Source organism: Pipistrellus hanaki, assembly GCF_964339955.1.
Source record: "Pipistrellus hanaki genome assembly, chromosome: 14".
Taxonomy (NCBI): Eukaryota; Metazoa; Chordata; class Mammalia; order Chiroptera; family Vespertilionidae; genus Pipistrellus; species Pipistrellus hanaki.
Genome location: NC_140516.1, coordinates 36,258,324 through 36,278,439, shown reverse-complemented (window position 1 = coordinate 36,278,439; position 20,116 = coordinate 36,258,324). Strand labels below are relative to the sequence as shown.

Genomic DNA, 20,116 nt, shown 5'->3' with positions numbered 1-20,116 from the left:
AGCTCGTCAGCGGAGAAGTCTGGATTCAGATGCGCAGCCCTTTTCTGTATCCTCCCAACTTCTGCCTCTCGCTAAGGAGGAGTAAGGATGTGTACTAGAAAGGGCATGATTTTTAACAATTTGTCCCGTGTCCCTCGGCATTTAAAAAAAAAAAAAAAAAAAAAAGTCCCGATTTTTTGGAGAGAATCTTTCCAAAAATCAGGACTTTTTTAAAACGCCGCGGGACACGGGACAAATTGTTAAAAATCGGGACATCTGGTCACCTTACCCTCCTTACTAGCTACGCCTATGGGCTCGCCAGGACTGTTCCCTGTGCAACGGGACTGCTAATGCCCCTGCTTCCTCAGGTGAGGATGAGACAGCTACAAGTGATAACCATTAGGAAAAGCCAAGTGCTTCACGGATGTGAGTTGGAACTGTCCCTCTTACCCCCTTGTTCTACCTGAGATTTCTGGGGTCCTCAGCACAGCCCCCCGGGCCCTTACCTGGGAGGCGAGAGAGGAGGTGCTAGGTCGAGCGGCCTTACCTTTGTGCATGCACCTCCCCCTCTCCCTCCCCACTCAGCGGGACAGCCGGCCTCTCACCCCATGCTCCCACGTACCCGCCTGCTGACCCGGAGCCCTCTCTCCCCCCAGGACATCGCCTCCCCCAAGTTCTCCATGCCCTCCCCGGTCCGCACCGTCATCGCCGCCGACTTCGACAACGACCAGGAGCTGGAGATCTTCTTCAACAACTTCGCCCACCGAAGCTCCTCGGCCAACCGCCTCTTCCGGTAGACGCCCCAGCCAGGCTCCTGCCCACTCCCCTTCGGCAGCTGGGGGCAGGGGGGCGGGGGTCAGGGGTCAGGAGGGAGGTGCAGGGCTCAGAAGGGGCGTTCGGAGGGCTGAGGTGGAAGATGGTGCCCTGATGAAGGAACAGAGAGGAGGGAAGAACAGAGATTGAGCAAGAGGTTGCAGGCATCGAGGGTGAATTCTGGGTAACAAGTGGGCCTCCTGGTGTTGGGGATGATCGTGGGCAGAGGGATGTGGCCCAGAAAAAAAAAAAAAACACAAAAAGCAGTTACAAAGTCACACCTGTTTAAGTACGCGTGAGCCAAGCAAATACAGGCAGGTTTTTTTTTTACTGCAGGACTTCTCGGAGCCTTTTCCATGGCCATACGTATGTTTACTTCCCAAAAGGTGGGTGGGATATTCCAAATAGGTTTGATCACAGGACATTTTTTTCAAAGATTTTCCTATTGGGATTGGTGCTCTGCAAGACATCCTTTGGGAAATGCTGGATGAGCTTAACGGTAGACAAGTAAATGAAGTAACCGAGGGAAAGGGATCTGCAAGCATCTGGGCATGTGCCTAGGCAGGCAGGACTGGGTTTCTGCAGGCGACACTTGTCTAAGAGGGGTTCGGATCACCCAGAGTTCTTACTTAAAGTAGAAGCCCGGGGCCCACCTCCATCTCCTGAATCCAAATCTCAGCAATGTGAAGCCCAGGAAACTCTCTCTCACTCTCTCTCACTCTCTCTCTCTCTCTCTCTCTCTCTCTCTCTCAAGAGAGAGAGAGAGAGAGAGAGAGAGAGAGAGAGAGATATGTTTTATTTCAGAAAGAGAGAGGGAGAGAGAGATAGAAACATTAATGATGAGCGAGAATCACCAATCGGCTGCCTCCTGCACACCCCACACAGGGGATCAAGCCTGCAATCTTGACTGGATATGCCCTGACCCAAATCAAACCGTGACTTTCTGGTTCATAGGTCAATGCTCAACCACTGAGCCACACCAGCCAGGTGGAACCTCTAGTTGTAACACGCGCATTAGGCATCAGGCATGCAGTCTGAGAGCCACTGTTGGCGAACCAGCCTCAGCACCCATGTGGCCTGAGATGGCCCCGCCCCTGGTAGAGAACACACCTGTGGGGCTCGGGACCAGGTGGGGAGGAAAGGGCAGGCCGGGGGACTCGGATGCGGGGGAATGGGCCTGATCACCTGCTGGGCTCCCCACGGTCCCATCCCCTCCCCCAGGAGGGTCCCAACTCTTAATAAAAGGTGAGAGCTGTGACTAAGTGCATTTAAAATATAAGTATTAACAAAGCATCCATCTTTGACTGGATGCAATCACCCCCTGGAGGCACCGGATTTACTAATTAGGTGCCTTGCAAAAAGCTTATTCACAACTTCCAGATTAATTGCGGAAGATCAATTACTCGTTAACAGAGACACTGCTCTCCTTCTCTGGCTAATAAAGTGTCACTTGCCTGGGCCCCTGATCACCAAGGAGCCCGATGCTCTCATCTCGGAGGCCCAAGAACCAGACACCTCCTCTCCCCACCGGCCTGCCCACCTGGCCCCCCTCCCAGCCTCCCTCTGGGCAACACCAAGGGCCGCGGACACGGAGCTGTCCTTAGACGCGCAGTTGCCCCGTGAATGAGTGTGTTTACTTCTACATCGCCGCAATGGAAGTCGCTTCCCCGGATACGGCTACGCCCCAAACCCCCGTGGCCGTTGGCTGGGTCTTGAGCACCCATCTGAGGCCCCGAACAGCTGGAAACTGGGAATCTAGCCCGGCCTGTCCCTGCCGTGAATGGAACATGGTCTCCGTGTAGGAGGCACTGGAGCCTCAACGCGTCACCGTCTGCAAGTCCTCCAGCCACGCTCAGGGTGACCACGGAATGCAGCACCCAAAATGGAGGCTTGATGAGAGCACAGGGCCCTGTTCCTAACGGCAGGACCACAGGCAGCCCCCGGGATGCACGCGCTCACACCCCTTATCCCTCTAAACACGCCTCCAATCCGTTCTCCTCTCTCCACCTTCTGCCACCCCCACTCTCTCTCTCTCCGGGGGATTCCTGTACCCGTTTCCCGCCTTCTCCCTGAGTCTAGTCCTGCAGAGCCAGCAGCTGGAAATGCCCATCTGGCCACACCCCTCTTCCACTGGAAACCTTGGAGAGGCCTCCTCTTTGGCACACCCCACACCTACCAGTTTTGCCCTCCGGCCTCCACACTCTCCCCTCCCCATTTACCACAAAGCACTCGGCACCCCCAGCTTCTCTGGGTTCTGGGCTGTGCCAGCCCTGGGCCCTCATGCTGCCCACGCCCTCTACTTCGCTCCCGCCTCTACGTCTGGATGGCATGGGCTCACTCAGGATGCTTGTCTCAGCTGTGTTAGCCCTTCCCCCAGGAAGCCTGCCCTGGTTACTAGAACCTGGATGAGCTTGCCCAGCTCTGCCCTCCCCTCAGCCCCTCGGCCCCTCGCCCAGTCGGCCTTCGGCACTCCGCGTGAGGTTTCCTGTCGTCCTGGGTCCTGGGCTCCTTCCTCCCTGATGCCCAGCACAGCCACAGGCCCCCGCGCCCTGCCCAGCACACACAAGCTGCTGCAGAAGAACTTGTTCAGCGAACACATAAATGCAAGGGAGCTGCTGGGTTTTAACCTTAGGAACCCTTTGCTACCTGGTCACATGCACCAAGGGGTGTCTCTGCCCAGATGTGGCCGCATCTGCAGGACCAAGTAGTCACAGGGACAGTGGGTGACAGCAGGCTGAGGCACACACACCTCCAGCAAGTGTGCACACAGCCACGGGCACCAGGCACACGGCTCACAGGGACGTCAGCACAGTTGCCACAACTCTCCCTGCCACCCAAACCCCACAGGCTCCAGCTCGGGGGACTCGGTCCTCTCCTGAAAGCACTGGCCACATCGCAGCCCTCTGGTGGCTCTGTGATTTGGACAACAGTCACCTGCAATGTGTGTGTGTGTGGAGAGGGAGGGATTTAGAACCTCCCAAGGCCCTGGTTTGCCCCAGATTTGTTCCATTCATGTAGAGAGCCAAGGCTGGGAGCACCGAGCGAGTGAGTAAACTTAGAGAGGAGAGCTCACAGCCATCGGCAGCAGTCAGCTTGGTTCGGAGACAGCAGGACGTCCACAGAGGACTTTTCTGAAACAAATATTACTGAGGTTCAGAGTCAGAAAGGCAGAACCCCTGCAACCCCAGAGCCCCACTCCCTCCCTCGGCCTCCGGAATTCATCCGTGTACCGCACAGACGTGTGCTGGGAGCGCTCGGAGAGCCAGACACGATGTTAGATGCCGTGGGAGATGCAAAGATGAATAATACATGGCCCCAGCCTGCAGAGAGCTCGCAGTCTAACCGGGGAGATAAGACACGTTCATACAAAGCTTTAACACAAGGCAGGGCGTGATAAAGGCCAGGCGAGTGATAAAGGCGGAGCAGAAAGGCACTGCCTCTGGCGGGACGGCCAGGGAGAACTTGGGGTGGCACGGTGGGGGTGACATTTGAGTTGGGTTTGAACCCTGGGTACCATCCGGAACTTGAAAATCCAGAGCCATGTGAAGGCCATTTGAAGGTAGCTGTGTCCTTATCCCTTCTCCATCCATCAACTGCCCTTCCCCGGGCTGTCTCTAAGTCGTCCGTTAGAAAAGGAAAAGTCCAGCCGAAACCGGTTTGGCTCAGTGGATAGAGTGTCAGCCTGCAGACTGAGAGGTCCCAGGTTCAATTCCGGTCAAGGGCGTGTACCTTGGTTGTGGGCACATCCCCAGTAGGGGGTGTGCAGGAAGCAGCTGATCGATGTTTCTCTCTCATTAATGTTTCTAACTCTCTCTTTCCCTTCCTCTCTGTAAAAAATCAATAAAATATATATATTTTAAAAATAATAATTAAAAAAAGAAAAGGAAAAGTCCAGTTTTACCAATGTGAATTCAAACCCAGGAAGAGAACAGGCAGGGTGTAGACAGGGTCTGTAAACCAGGAGTGGCCCCGGAGGCATGCAGGGGGCAGCCCGCGCACCATGGGGCCGGGGGGATGCTCAGGCTGGAGTGAGAAGCAGGCCTCCAGGTCCAGGTGCCTCAGCGGCCAGTTCCTCGTCCGTGAACAGCCCGTCTCTCCTCCCACAGCGTCATCCGCAGGGAGCACGGCGACCCCCTCATTGAGGAGCTCAATCCTGGCGACGCCTTGGAGCCTGAGGGCCGGGGCACAGGTGAGGGCGCCCAAGGGCTCGGCCTGCACTCCCCTGTCTCAGTGCTGCCCGCTGTCCGGGGTGAGGGAGGGAGGGCTGAGGCAGCCAGTCCCACTCTGAAGGCTAAGACCCTAGAGCAGGGGCCAGAGTGGAGAAGGGGGACCCCCTGAGCATGTCAGGTGGGAAGCAGCGGAGGGGGCGGTCCATTCTCCCAGGCCCAGGGCAGCTGGGGGCGGGGCCGGACCGAGAATCTGTGGGCAGCGGGCTCTCTGGCGATGCCTTGCCAGGTGGGGACAGGAAGGAGAGGCCGGGGTCCTGAAGTCTAACCCTCCCCCCTTGGCGCTCAGCCTGGTGTCAGAGAAAGAGTGGTCTTGGAAAAGGTGCTTGGTCCTGGTCTTGGGCTCCACATCCATAAAACGGAGATAATTATAGCCACCCTTCCACCTCTCAGAGTGCAGTGAGGACCCAAGGAGACCACACGTATGCAGAGACTTAGTAGATTGACAAAAACTGTGCCAATATAACAGGCATGTATAACACAGAGGCCAGGAAGAAGTCTTCACGGTCTGAATCACAGAGCCCCCAGGCCGGGGCAGACGCCCCAGGGCAGGAACGGGAACCCTCTTCCGCGAATGCCTCACCAGGGGTGGCGGTTAGGAAGGGGAGGGCAGGGGTGGCAGCCGCAGTCCCAGGCCCAGCACCTCCCCGCCCAGCGGCCCCGGGGTCCCCTGGCCGGTGCTATCCGTATTGTTGCAGGCGGCGTGGTGACGGACTTCGACGGAGATGGGATGCTGGACCTCATCTTGTCCCACGGGGAGTCCATGGCCCAGCCGCTGTCCGTCTTCCGCGGGAATCAGGTGTGCATGGACGTGGGGAGCTGGGAGCCCGGCCTGGGGTGGCGCCCTGGGCCTAGGGCCTAGGGTGGATGAGGGCAGAGGAGCTGGGGACTTGTGACAGGAAATGGGCATGGAGGAGGCAAAAAAAGTTGCCTCCAGCAACATCACAAACCCCCGGAAGGGCTGCCTCCCGGGTCAGGCCCTCTGCCCCGCTGCCTTCCACGGCAGTTCGCATAGTTTTTCCTGGGGCTGTTGGCTTTCCCCTCTTTTCCAGTTTCCCTGTCGCTTCGCTCACCTTCCTGTCGGCCTCCTGCTCTCTCTTTCCTCTGCTCCTTCTCGTCCTCTCCCTCCCTCTCTCCCTCTGCTGCCCTAGGTCCCCGCTCCTCGCCCACCCCGCTGACGCCTGGCCTGCCTCCCTGCCTCCCTACAGGGCTTCAACAACAACTGGCTGCGAGTGGTCCCCCGGACCCGGTTCGGGGCCTTCGCCAGGGGGGCGAAGGTCGTGCTCTACACCAAGAAGAGCGGGGCCCACCTGCGGATCATCGACGGGGGCTCCGGCTACCTGTGCGAGATGGAGCCCGTGGCACACTTCGGCCTGGGTGAGCCAGGGCCCGGGGAGAGGGCGGGCAGCGCGCGGCTGACAGGACGGAGGGTCCTGAAACGGCATCCCGCATGGTGCCAAGGGATAAGGGATGCACAACTCGAGCATCTTCCGGGCACCGAGGTGCCGAGACAGCGGTGGGGACACCGGCAATGGGAGGCAGCCCTGCTCCGAGGGGGACGTGAGCTCAGGAGGGAGTGCCCCACCTCTCTCGCTCTTTCTTTCTTTCTTTCCTTCTTTCTTTCTTTCTTTTTAATATATTTTATTGATTTTTTTACAGAGAGGAGGAGAGAGGGATAGAGAGTTAGAAACATCGATGAGAGAGAATCATCGATCAGCTGCCTCTTGCACACCCCCTACTGGGGATGTGCCCGCAACCAAGATACATGCCATTGACCTCTTGCACACCCCCTACTGGGGATGTGCCCGCAACCAAGATACATGCCATTGACCGGAATCGAACCCGGGACCTTTCAGTCCACAGGCCGACGCTCTATCCACTGAGCCAAACCGGTTTCGGCTGCCCCGCCTCTTACAGAGGTCCTCACCCCAGCGACTCTGTCAGATTCTTCACCTGGGGGTCAACGTATTTAATTCTCCATTCGTCCAGGCTGTTGCCTTGTGCTTCCAACACGGGCCTCTACCAGACTATGTGTTCCCCGGGCCTCCTGGGAGTTGGCTCGGTGGCGAAAGTGCCTCGCCATACCCCCGGTGACAACAGCACACACAGGCCAGGACGCCGGGAAACTGGATCTCACACATGGCCGGTGGGAATGTAAAATGGCACAGCTATGCTGGAAAACACGTTGCCAGTTCTTTTAAAAACAAAGACCTAAACACACAACTACTACTATCAGATCCAACAATTGCACTCCTGGGTATTTCTCCCAGATGAGTGAAAATTTATGTCCACAAAAAAAAAATCTATACATGATGGTTTATAATAGCTTCATCTGTAATGGGCCAAACTAGAAACAGCCTGCAATAGGTTAACCGTTCAACAAACTGTGGTCTACCCACTCCATGGACTATTACTCAGCAACAAAGAGGAATGAACTATTGACACACACAACAGCCTAGATGGCTCTCAAGGGTGTTATGGTGGGTGGGGGCGGCGAGGCCAATCTCAGAAAGTCACATCCTGTTGATCCCATTTATATAACATTCTCGAAATGACAAAACTGTAGAGATGGAACATAGGTCAGTGGCTGCTGGGGGGTAGAAATTGTAAAAAGGAGAGGGGTGGATGGGACTGTACGGGGGTAGCCCCAGGAGGTCTTGGTGGTGACGGGCCTGGACTGTGGTTGCGGTTGCATGCATCTGCACATGCGATAAAATGACATGGAACTACCCACACACCTTGTGCCAACATCCCCTTTCTGGTGCTGAGCTTGTGCGATAGTTACACAGGCTCTCTCTGCAGTGTCTTTGCAACTGCCTGTGGCTCTATAATTATTTCAAAATACAACATTTTTAAAGAAACACAGTTGAGCCAAAACTGGTTTGGCTCAGTGGTAAGAGTGTCGGTCTGCGGACTGAAAGGTCCCAGGTTCAATTCCGGTCAAGGGCATGTACATTGGTTGCGGGCACATCCCCGGTAGGGGGTGTGCAAGAGGTAGCTGGTCGATGTTTCTCTCTCATCGATGTTTCTGGCTCTCTGTCTCTCTCCCTTCCTCTTTGTAAAAAATCAATAAAATATATATTTAAAAAAAAAAAAAAGAGTTGAGGAAGGGAATTAGGAAAATAAAACTCTAGAAAGGCTTCTTGAGGAGGAGGGGCGATCATGGAAAAAATGTTGAGAAACACTGGGGGTGGAGGTGGGGACCCAAGAGTGTCTTTACTGAAACACAATGGTGAAGAAAGCATTTGAGTCAAATATACCTAGGTTCAACAATCAGACATCTTCTTGCCTGTGTTAGCACCTCATGAGGTGCTATAATCTATCTATATAAAAGCCCAAGTGACCATCTCAACAGAATGGACAACCAAACAGGCCATGTGGGGTGACCAGGCCGGCAGGGGGGTTAGTGAGGGATGATAGAACAGCAGGCTGCATGGGGCAACCAGGCCAGCGGCAGGGGGCAGTTGGGGATGATCAGGCCAGCAGGCAGAGGTGGTTAGGGGTGATCAGGCTGGTACGGGGGGTGGGGGGGTGAGAGAAGCAGAGGGACACAGGGACTCGGCGCAAAGCGGACTTGGATGTGCCATCACCCTGGCCCAGTGGCTGCGAGAGGACCCGGGAAGGAGACACTCGCTTTTGCTCTGGGCAGTTTTCCCAAGAACGTGGGCCCAGAACTGGGTCCAGAAGGATGGTGGGCGTTTAGGAGGTGTGGATAGGGGGGCTGAGGAGAGCCTTCCGGGGGCAGCGCTGGCTTGAACAAAGGCCCAGAAAAGGAGGGTGCTCAGTGTGTCTACAGAAAGGGGATGGTCTGGCGGGAGCAGAGCCTGGAAAGGGAGGCTGGGGTCAGACTGTCGGAGACCAGGGCCAGGCTGAGGGCAGGTGGAATGGGGCAGGTCTGGGGAACTGGAAAAGCCAAAGCCAAAGCCAAGCTCTGCTGTGCCCCCCGGGGGGGGGGGGGGGAACAGGAGGGAGGTGGCTTCGAAGAAGCCCAGGGCCACAAGCAGGGGTCCCAGGTACAGTATTTGTCATTCTCTGTCTGACTTAGTTCACTTAGCGTAATACCCTCCAGGCCCCTCCATGTTGTCACAGGTAGCCAGGCTTCATTCTTTTTGCTGCAGAGTAATATTCCACAGTGTGTGTGTGACACATCATCTTCCTTTATTAGCGGCTGATGGACGTCTAGTTTGCTCCCATCTCTTGGCTATTGTAAATAATGCGCAGTGAACATAGGAGTGCATATATATATATATGCGCCTTTCCGAGTTAGTGTTTTTGTTTTCCTTGGTTAAATACCCAGAAGTGGGGTTTCTGGATCATATGGTATGGCAGCTCTATTTTTAATTTTTCGCTGCACGGTATTTCATTGTGTGGAAGCATGCATAATTTATCTAGCAAGTCCCCTGTTGATGGATAGTTTGATGTTTCTCAATCCTGAGCAGTTTGTTTTGGGTAAGAAGGGGCGTGTCCAGAGCTGGAAGGCAAGACAGTCCTGCCTTAAAGGTGCGCATTACCGAGCAGTGGGTGTGGGGCTCGAAGCTGTGCTGAAGGCAGAAGTCTCTGGGGGAGAGGCCTGCAGGAAGTTCCCCATCCAGCACTCACAGCATGCCTGCTCACCCCTGCTTCCTTCCTCCCTCCATGGGTCACCCCGGCCTCCTCCTGACTTTGCAGGCAGGGGTGATGAGCATGTGGCCATGTTCCTGGGTGCATACGTGAGCCTCTCAGCCTCCTGGGTGCTTCCTTCTCCTCCCCGCCCCCCAGCACATTCTCCAGCTCATCTCTGCACTGGCAGGAGCTGCAGGCCTTGCTCAGTCAGCCCTGAGCTGTGTCTGGTTAGAGGACTCAGCTTCTCAGTCCCTCCCCTGGACTCCCAAATCCAGGGGATCTGCGCTGTGTGGAATCACACCATAAAAATGCAGGCACCTCGCTGGGTCTTTCATTGTTCTGAGGGTTCCCAGAGGGCCCACTCCTGCACAGAGCGCTCTCAGCTCCATCCTGCGGAACTGTCCCTCCTGGACGTGTTCTCCTCTGCCCCAGCCACTCCTGCTCAGTGGGCCCCTGGCCTGTTCCCCCTCCCCTCTCCACCCCGCCCCAGCCTCTCCCCGCTATGCCAGGCTCATAAATAAGTGTTTCCACTCGCGGCCCTTGTTGAGTGCCCCCAGTTGCTTCTGCACACCCACTCCTGCGTATCCCACACTCTGGGTCTCCGTTTCCAGGCCAGCAGAGGGCTGAGGCAGCTCAACAAAACCCAAACTATGAAAACAAGTACCAATCATCTACTTGCCCCCCTGCCAGCCTCCATTAGGGGCTCCCCTACTCGGCCAGCCCACCTCAGGCATGGACGGTACCCCCCACCCCCCATCCTCCTCTACACACACACACACACACACACACACACACACACACCGCCTTCCTTTCAGCTAGTTGTTTGCACATGACTCAGAGCTGCCTTCGTGCGGCTGGTGCTCATTTAGGGAAGGAAAATTCAGTGGCCCACATGAAAATTGCTTTATTAAAGTGCAAACATATTCCGCCAACTGTATCCCCGCCATCTGCTTCGCTTGTAATTCTTCTGAAAAGCACAGTTCTCTGCGCCTCCCTGGCCTCTGTCCTTTCAAAGCTGCCAGAGGGCGGTGGCTGGTTAACGGGGCCACCTCTGCGCGCACACCCACAGGCCCGGCACGCAGGCCAGGGAAAGGCCGCCCTGGGCAGCGCCTGGGAGCTGGGGGAACCCTGGCTGTGCGGCCACATGAAGATCAGCAGTGCCTGGGGCAGAGGGAACAGGCGGGCCTGGGGCCGGAGCCCTGCAGCTCGCTTTCCCTCGCCCAGCCTCAGTGTCTGCATCTGAGGAGTGGGGATAAACGCCCCCTGCAGAGTCGCTGAGAGGGTGCAAGTGGGCCACGCGCACTAAGGCTCCAGAGTCCCTCCCCGTCTCCTCTCCCACCCACCTACCCACCCAATACACATTCTCAGGCTCTGCTCCCCCAGTTTGCACTTCTCCTGACCGTCAAGCACATGGGCCCTCGCCACACCTCATGCCTTGCCATGCTGCACCCTCCACCTGGCGCGCTCCTTCCTCCTTCTCTGCCTCTCAGGCTCCCACGCTTCCACCACACCCAACTGAAATGACTGCGAACACCCGCCTCTCTCCCCTAGTGGTCCCCGTGCTGTGGCCGCACTTTCCCAGCCGCCTATAACATCATGGCTGCCCGCCCAGGGCTCAGCTCCTGCAGGACAGGGCCAGGGTCTGTCTGCTTCCTGCTGAATCCCGGACCCTGGAGAATGCTCAGCCGGATGTGGGGGTGGGCTGGCCAGTAGAACAGGGTGTAGCAGGTGTGGGTTTTGGGATCGCACATTCCCTGGGTGGGTAGCTGGGCCATTCACTTCGCCTCTCTGAGTCTCAGCTCCCTCCACTCTGAAATGGAAATTCTAAAACCAGTACCTTCCGCATGGAGCTGCCAGAGCACCTGATGTGCTATCTTGGAGAGTCCCCTGGTAGAGTCTGGTGAACACATTTTCTTGTGTTATTGCCACCAAGGGAAAGCCCTTTGGGAACTGCGGGGTGCCCTCATGTCTGAGGTGATGAGGGCGGAGATGGTGACAGCTGTGCTTCCCAGAAGTGCTAGCGCTCAGGTCATACTCCCACCTTACAGATGGAAAAACTGAGGCCCCCAGAGAGTACCCAAGTCAGCGAAATAATCACCGGCCGGGGAGCAAGTCCCACTGAGATGTGCTCGCCTGGCTTTCTTATCTCAGACGCCCACCCGGCCCCTCCCCGGGTCTGGAGGGAGGAAGGAGCAGGACTCAGAAATATGGGCGGCAAACCCAGGATGTAAATTTGTGATCCTCGATGAATATTCGGCGACTCGTTTGAGTTATTTGTGGCGCTTCAGCCAGGCTGGAGAATGTATTCATGGAGCTGTTCTGTTGGCTTAGGTGACAAACAGTTGCTTCTCTTTGTCTCCTTTTTTTTTTTTTTTATGGAAAAAAATGTTTACTTTTTACATAAGGACACTGCACAGCCTACAAATGCCAGAGCTTCCAGAAACTGCTTCAAACCCAAAAGAAGTCTGTAGCTGCCATCCAATCCCGATTCTGCCCTCTTCCCCAAAAGGCGTTATTACAGAATGAGGGGTGAGGCCACTGGGGGGAGAGGGGGTTCTGAGAAATGTCTTCTAGCCTAATAAAGCGAACCCCAGAACCAGAGGGCGGCCGGCCTGCGAGGGAGGGTCTCTGTGGGAGGAAGGGCTGAGCGTGGGCGTCTCTGCTCCCTCGGGCGCCCCCTGCTGGCACTGCCGCCCACCTGCCCACGGAGGAGTGGCCGCTCACCCTGACCCTCCAGAGTGGCCTCTGGACCCTGCCCTCGCCACTGGGAAGCACAGCAGCAGGGCGGCTGGGAGGGTCCAAGGAGACCGGCCTCCCTGCACCCCACGCTGCCTCAGCCCCGCCCCCAGGGCCACGCAGCACAGGAGTCCACACAGCACTCCTCCCCGGAGTCCGGGGGTGGCTTCCACGCCTTTTCTGGAATTTTGTTTCACAAACTGCTCTCTGGCCCAGCGTGTCTGTCCCTGTAAAATCCACAGGTGGACAAGCGTGGCCAACAGCTGCTATAAATTTCAAAGGTCCCACTTGTGTCCTCAGTGTCTGCAGACATTCAGGGGAAAGGAGCACCTCCATGTGGGTGAGCCATTCTCTATTCTGCGGAGTGGTGCTGGGGGAGTGTGTGTGTGTGTGTGTGTGTATGTGTTTGAGTGTGTGTGTGTGTGTGTGTGTGTGTGTTAGTGTGTGTGTGAGTGTGTGTGTGTGTGTGTGTGAGTGTGTTTGAGTGTGTATGTGTGTGTATGTACATGAGTGTGTATGTGTGGGGTGTGTGTGTGTGTGTGTGTGTGTGTGTGTGGACTCCTGAGCAGCCACCCACCTCCGGTCAGCGCGGCTGGCTGATAACACAGGGCTGCACCCGCTCTCCCTCCCCGCTGGGCGCGCCCTCCTCCCCAGGGAACCGACTAGAACAGCTTCTCTCCGCAGGCGAGGCCCAGCTCCCCTCCTCCCCACCCCAATCCATCACCATTAGCCTGACCTTGCCACGGCGCCTTCAGCAGGGAGCCGGGGCCGGTTCTGACAATGCCTAAACACCTGACAAATCTCTCCAACTTGTTTTCTGCCAACGATGCAACGCAGGGCTCCGTGGACGTGTGCGAGGGATGCAGCGGGAATATTCTCTGAGCCTCTCTGCCCGCTTCCGCCCACACCTCGGCTTCGCAGAGGGGGCTTGCTCCTGCGTCCACCTTCTGGGTCTTATTCGCCTCAGCTCTTACTTAGAGCTCAGCTCAGGCGCCTTCTCCCCAGGAGCCCGTCCCCGACGGCCCTGACCCCGGCCAACCCCAGTGCCTCTTCACCCCATTCCCATTTTCATTTTCTCCGGAGAACCTGTCCATCGCTGACGTTATGTATTTGTTCGTCTGTTTGCCTGTCTATCCCAACTAGAGTGGAAGCTCCCGGAAAACCAGGACATTCCCAGTGACAAAGACAGCCCTGCCCGTAGCAGGCTATAAACATAAATATAACACAAATGTAAAGATAAATATGTGGCATGCTCCCGGTGACGCAGCAAGAGCTGTGATGTGTCCCCCGAATCTCCCAGATAGCCACCCCCACCGTATTCTTTCAACCTCCCAGGGAAGGGGGGACAGCCAGGATTCGAACCCAGGACTCCGCCACCAGCTATTCATCACCAGGCTTTACCCTCTCCCAAAAACAGCCTCCTGCTGACTGGCCTGTCCACTGAAAACTCTAGAGCGCCACAGTCCAATATGGTAGCCACCAGCCGGGGAGGCTACTTCAGTGTAACGTAATTAAAACTAAATTTAATTTAAAGCTCAGTACCTTCCACACCAGCCCCTCTTCCCTGCCCCACAACCACATGTGCGAGGGCCGCCATGCTGGGCGGCACAGACGGACACCACCCTCATGGCAGTTCCGCTGGACTCCGCACGCTCGCTGCTCCCCCAGCACTCAGAACAATGCTCCACTCGTGTCTTTTATTCCGTGGGTGAGGAAGTGAACAAGAACCCCCTCCCGCCCTCCTCTGCGGCTGACCTCTTCCCCGTCTGTCCCTCAGGGAAGGATGAAGCCAACAGCGTGGAGGTGACGTGGCCCGATGGCAGGATGGCGAGCCGGAACGTGGCCAGCGGGGAGATGAACTCGGTGCTGGAGATCCCCTACCCCCGGGAGGAGGACAGACCTCAGGACCCAGCCCCCCTGGAGGTGAGAAAGGCATCCGGGCCTGAGGGCCAGAAGAGAGGCCGCATCCCCAAGCCCATGGCCTGAAGCAGGGTCCCGGGAATCGGCAGGCTTTGCCTCTGGAGTGATGGGAATCCCAGCAAAGGGCAGGCTTCATGGTGACCCCACCGTCTGCGGTTTGCACAATGGTACCACATGCACGTCTCTGCTGCTCCTCACAGGAATCCGGGGGTATTGGCAGGATGGGTATTTTTTGCACCCATTCTACAGAGGAGGAAAACCGAGACCAAGGGGGAGACCCCACCAGGCTGTGCAGCCAGTTGGGAGCAGAGTTAGAATTGACCCCAGGTCTCCTGCTTCCCCCCCAGCTCTTTCCAAATCTCTGGCAGGCCTTGTGTTAGTGCTGAGGGAGGGTCAGGCCGCCGGAAGCTATTGAAGAAAGAGCTCAAGGTTCTAACTCTGATCGGGTCACTTGGTTGCAATAACAGGAGCTCCCCTAAATTCACACTGAAGGGGAGACCTCTAAGGAAACGTGTAGGGGAGCTCACAGCGTCCCATGGGAAGCTAAGGATGCGCAGGGACCATGCAGCTCAGTGGCTTCAGCCCCAGGAGCTCAAGGACCTTTGTCATTTGTGCACTGGCCTGGGAATGAAGAGGTCATTGCCCTTCCCTAATAATCTCTCTGCCCCACCCTCATTGCTCTGTACCGACAGCTGACATTTTCTGTCTTGTGTAAAGTATTGTTTGGAGTCTCCCTGGCCTGCCACCAGTCTGCTGTCCCCGAAACCCCCATATAGACATAGCAAAGCCCCCACAGCCTGGAGCCACCAGGTTTCCAAATCCGTCTCAGCCTCGGTTCAAATTCTGGCCACCACGTCTTTGACTCATCCTCCTGCTGGGATGCCCACCCCTGGTCCAGCAGGCCTTGCCCAGAGAGATGGGGGGTGGATGGGGGAGAACCTGGGAGTGGGAAGGTTCTCAGAGAAGAGGGTGTGGGGAGTGAGCAGACACCTCAGAAAGCTCCTCCCACCCCTCATCACCCTTTGCCCAGCTGACACCCAGCCTGGGGCTCAGTTCCTGTTACCCGTCCGGCTCAGACGTGTGGGTCCCGCGAGAGTGGAATGAGCAGGAGTTTGGACTAAGTCTGTTCTTGGCCTTCCTCCACCCCCCAATGTCCTATTCTCAGTGCAAGGGAAGGAGTCCTGGCAGGGAGGGGCCCCCTCCAGGCCCAGAGCTGAGAGCATCCCTCATTCTGGGGCCGGGGTGACAGCTGCTTTGTGGCTGTGATAGCTCCTGAGATGCCATCTTCTCAACTCACTAGTGTCTCTGCTTCTGCCCACTTTGCAGTGCGGCCAAGGATTCTCCCAGCAGGAAAATGGCCATTGCATGGGTGAGTTGCCTGCAGGCACCGGGGGATGGAGCAGAGGCCAGGATCTCCCTGGGGACAGTCCACCTGTGTGCTGGCAGGGCTCAGGTTGCAGACAAGGGGCAGAAAGTGGGGAGGGGAGCCTGTTGTTTGTCCCTGGGGCTCCAGATGCCAAGACAACCGCCATGTGACTCACTCAGATGGGAGTGACATGAGCGCCCGGCAGGCTGAATCACCACGGTTCTGGGAACTGGCAGAGCTTCTGTGCCGTGAATACTACAGAGAGAATGGCCATGAGACGCACCACGGCCTGGACAGTGTTCACAGGGAGGCCTGACTGCCGGGGCTATGGAGGCTGGGTGGGCACAGGGCCCCGTGGAGAGCTGGCATGTTCAGCCTGGCCAGCCCATGGAACTGCAGGGGCACTGGAGCAAACCAGGGTGTGGGGTATGGTCTCAGTACAAGGAGGTGGCAGTCTTGAGCAGTATGGGGGGCGAAGGGGGGGGGGGCAGGGAGCCGTGGCACTGCCAGGAAGGCACCTCTGGGAAGAGTCACCAGGTCACAAGGACTGGAGCGGGAGGCGGGCAGCCTAGAGGCTCAGCGTCCAGAAGGCTCACAAACGTCTCCCATCCCAGCGGCCGAGTTCACTCTGCAGATGTCCCTCCGCCCCAGGCAGATGTGTTTGCAACTGAGATACAAGAGTAAACAAGACAGAGAGTCCCTAGCCAGGGCTTAGAGCTCATGGGAGAGGCACTAACAGCCAGTGTGAGAGGCTGGAGTGGGGGAGGGAAGGGGCTGTGAGGTAGCAAAGAGGAGGGGCCCAAACCAGTCTAAGGAGGGTTCAAGAAGACACCCCAGAGAGGTCAAGGTGTAAGCTGAGACCTGAGGGGTGATGAGTTTGCCAGGCCAAGAGAGGGGAGAAAGTGTTCCGGTGGAGGGCATGTGTGGACAAAGTACCACAGGTGAGAAGGTGGAGGAGGATGGCTCTGAGAGGCCTGAGGAGAAATTGACTCCCCTCCACTCGCCATGTCCCCACTGTAGCCACTGCAATCAGACGGTGCACACACACAGAAATTCCAGCATCTTTCTTGTGCCCGGGAGGCCCCTGTGAGACCCCCAATCCAGCTGCCTCTTCCTTTTCTTTTTCCAGTGGACATATGTGTGCCTCCCACATGCCGGGCCCCATGTGGGGGGCTGGGAATGCAGGCCAAGCACCTCCCCTGGCGGGCGCTCATCCTAATGGGGCGGGGGGGGGGGGGGGGGGAGGGGACAGACCATCACCCGTGACCCTACAGCTGGACTAGATGAGTTAAGACCCCGTTAAGCAAGGTGCTCTCTGGAGACTGTTCTAGACAAGAGTGGTCAGGAAGGGTCTCAGAGGAGGGGACCTTTGAGCTGAGACCTAAAGGATGAGAAGGGTCTGGCCATGGAAATACCTGAGGGAAGGGAAGGCTACGAGGCAGGAAAAAGGCCTGGAATGTCAGAGGAGCAGGAAGGCGGTCGATGCGCCCAGAGAGGACAGAGGAGCCAGATCTAAATCCGGGAGAGTCTGGGAGCCCCGGAACGGTGTCTGCACAGTGGAGCAGGAGAGTAGAGTGATGGGGCCACATGTTCACAAGATCACGTTGGCTGCTGAACTGCAGATGGGATTGGAGAGAGGTAGCTGCAGAAATCCAGGCAAGAGATGGTGCTGGCCGGGAATGGCTGGTGCAGGAGAATGAGAATGAGAAGCAGGTGGACAGACAAGGGGGATACCATAGGAGCAGAACTAATGGGATCTGTTGTTACATTGATAAGGAAAAAGAAAGAATTGGGTATCACTGGTTTCTGTTTAATTATTGATTGAGTTAGGGGAGATGGGAAAAGGGGGCAGGAGAGGTCTGAGGACTGGAGGGAATCTAAATTCCATCTGGGACCTACTAAGTTTAAGATGCGTGTTAGACAGATTCACGCGTCGGGAGCCCCAGGGAGAGGTTGTGGCTGGAGATGGGAAGTCTGGAATCCTTCATGTCTGAAGGGACCACCTCGGTAAAGGATGGTGGATAGAAGACCCAGGACTGAGCCTGGGCACCCCTACCATGGAGAGGTCAAGCACAGTAAGAGACAGCCAAGGGGACTGACGTGAGGAAGCTGAGGCCCAGAGATGAGGGACATGTCCCAGTCCCAGAGTGGGTGGAACAGCGGAGCCTGAGCAAGGGCCTATGCTCTCCCGAGTGAACGATTCCCTTCCCTTTCAGACACCAACGAATGCATCCAGTTCCCATTCGTGTGCCCTCGAGACAAGCCCGTGTGTGTCAACACATATGGAAGCTACAGATGTCGGACCAACAAGAAGTGCAGTCGGGGTTACGAGCCCAACGAAGACGGCACAGCCTGTGTGGGTGAGTCGGCCCTGGCCACAGCTCAGTAGCAAAAAGACTTTGCCATCTGCTAGGGAGCTCTGGGAAGGCCCCAGATCAAAGTCCCCAGTCCCTGCTTTCTCCTGGCCAGATGGAGTCTCCTTAGACCCCTGTTGAGTCTCTAGAAAGACACGACAGAGGCTTAGAGGAGCTCAACCACTACTGCCACCAACCGAAGGGCCCCTAGGGAGCTGTGTTCTCCGGCCATTGCTCTTCTTAGTTCTCCCTTCTCACATTTTCTTAAAAAAAAAAAAAATATGCTCTTACCCGGAGGCCAGCCCATCTATTCTCACCTGGGGTATAAATTAGCTCCTACTCCATATCTTTGTCTGAATTTCTGAACTGGTACTTATTTGTCTTCTTCCTCCCAAACACTTTCCCCCTCCCCGACCCTACCCCCACCCCTTTTCTCTTTTTCCCATTTTCTGTCTCTGCTCCATCCCTTTTGCAGCTCAAGTGGCCTTTTTAGGTGGGTATCCTTCTGCCGCCTTTAGAATCTCAGAGCCTCTCTCTCGAGCCTCATATCTTTCTCTAGGCCTTGGACTTTGCCTTCAGTTATATGCATTTTAAATCCCAACAATAAAGGAAAAAAAAAACAGAAAAAAAAAACAACCACCTTTGTGGAAAAGTAAATTTCTCCTGCTGCCCATCTCTCTCCACGCCCAGAGATTCTGCTGCAAGCTCCCTCTGAATGGACAGCATGGGCGGCCATCTTTGAAAAGGGAAGTCTGGAAATATTGATGTGTGTGTAACCTTAGTTGCGTGTGAAGCCTTTCTTTGCATGTTTTCTGAGAAAACAGGAAAGGAAAAGTCCCCCCTCGGCCCCAATCCAGCCTTCCTCACTCCAGAAGAATCCAGATAGCCCTGTCTTTCCTGTATCCTCCTGTGTCATGAGTGGCTCATTTTGCCCTTAACAAAGATGGCTCTCAGGTGGTTGTCGCTCAGTTGACTCGACAATGCTTCATGTGCCTGCTGGTTTGGCCTGTGCTGTTCTGCACTGTGCGCCCTCACTTCCTACGGTAGAGAAAGCCTGGTGGGGGCTGGCGGTGGCAATGGGAGGAGAAAAGGGTATCCCTTTGGGATTCTTGATAAAAAGGTTAAAGTTTGAATTTACTAAGTCTTCCAGCCTCTTTCTGGAGAAATGATGCCAATAAACTCTCTGCCTAGCTGGTGGGGGAAAGAAAGGTGTCCAGGGCAAAGTAGATGCTGGTTGGAGTGCCCAGTTAGCAGCGGCCCTTCCATCCTGTGGTGCTTGGGAAGGGACCGTGTCCCTGGGCACGAACAATGGATTGGGTACGTGCATCGATGATCGCATTTGGGCGACGGGGTTTGCCCCAGGTAAGGAACATGGGATAATCGAGGTCTAGACACAGAGGGAGGCCTCGAGGCCTTTCAACTGGGGAAAGCCAGTTCTCCACTCAGAGCCTCGGTTTTCCTCATCCAAAGAAGAACTGGGCTGGTGTAACCCTGAGGGCCCTTTTTCCCCTAAGACACCCCAGTGTGTGGCTGGACATAGGCATGGCTCGTCTCAGGTTACCCAAAGTTCTCGAAAGAACCTTACAACCTGGTCTCCCCTGCAGCATGCTTGGAAACTAGAAGCTCCTGCAGCTTTGGGAAGGATGTAAAGCCACAGAGTAGTCTCGTGGCCAGCCGCAGTGTGAAAGTTCATCATAAATCACAGATCTATTCTTCGGGAGGGGGGGGGGGGGGCAGCATCACCCCAAGATACAATAAAATCATACTTAAGAATGCAGAAGCCTTTTTAAAATATATTTAACCAAAAAACTACCACTTTCTGATATAATATTAGTACTCCAAATAAATCACAAAATACGAATGCCTTGTAGCTAGTGCTGTTTTTACACTCAGCACAGGAGCTTAAATGAAAAGTTTTCCAATAAAAATAGCTACCATTTCACACAAAAAAGCGTACGTCCACTTAAGAATCACTCCACTTCCCGGAAGCCGCCTCCTGTGAGTGGACGAGAATGAAAGATCTCAAAGAGCCCAGAGCTGGGGCTCGGCGAGGCGAAGTGCCCTGCCCAAGGTCACGGCGGGCTGGTCTCCGAGCCAGGGCTGGAGCGCGTTCCTCTCGC

General features: G+C 56.0%; 1 protein-coding gene across 2 annotated transcripts in view; it reads left to right on the top strand.

The window, feature by feature from the left end:
* The window catches only part of CRTAC1 (cartilage acidic protein 1), a 134,933-nt gene extending 115,800 nt beyond the window's left edge, over window positions 1–19,133 (top strand). For both annotated transcript variants that reach the window (XM_084904086.1, XM_084904085.1), the window contains exons 8-15: window positions 636–772; window positions 4,899–4,981; window positions 5,717–5,817; window positions 6,227–6,395; window positions 14,134–14,279; window positions 15,603–15,645; window positions 17,859–18,002; window positions 18,472–19,133. In XM_084904086.1, coding sequence (XP_084760212.1) covers window positions 636–772; window positions 4,899–4,981; window positions 5,717–5,817; window positions 6,227–6,395; window positions 14,134–14,279; window positions 15,603–15,645; window positions 17,859–18,002; window positions 18,472–18,590 — 942 coding nt within the window. In that variant the 3' untranslated portion in view covers window positions 18,591–19,133. The remainder of the gene's footprint in view (window positions 1–635; window positions 773–4,898; window positions 4,982–5,716; window positions 5,818–6,226; window positions 6,396–14,133; window positions 14,280–15,602; window positions 15,646–17,858; window positions 18,003–18,471) is intronic.
* The last annotated feature ends 983 nt before the right edge of the window (window positions 19,134–20,116 follow it).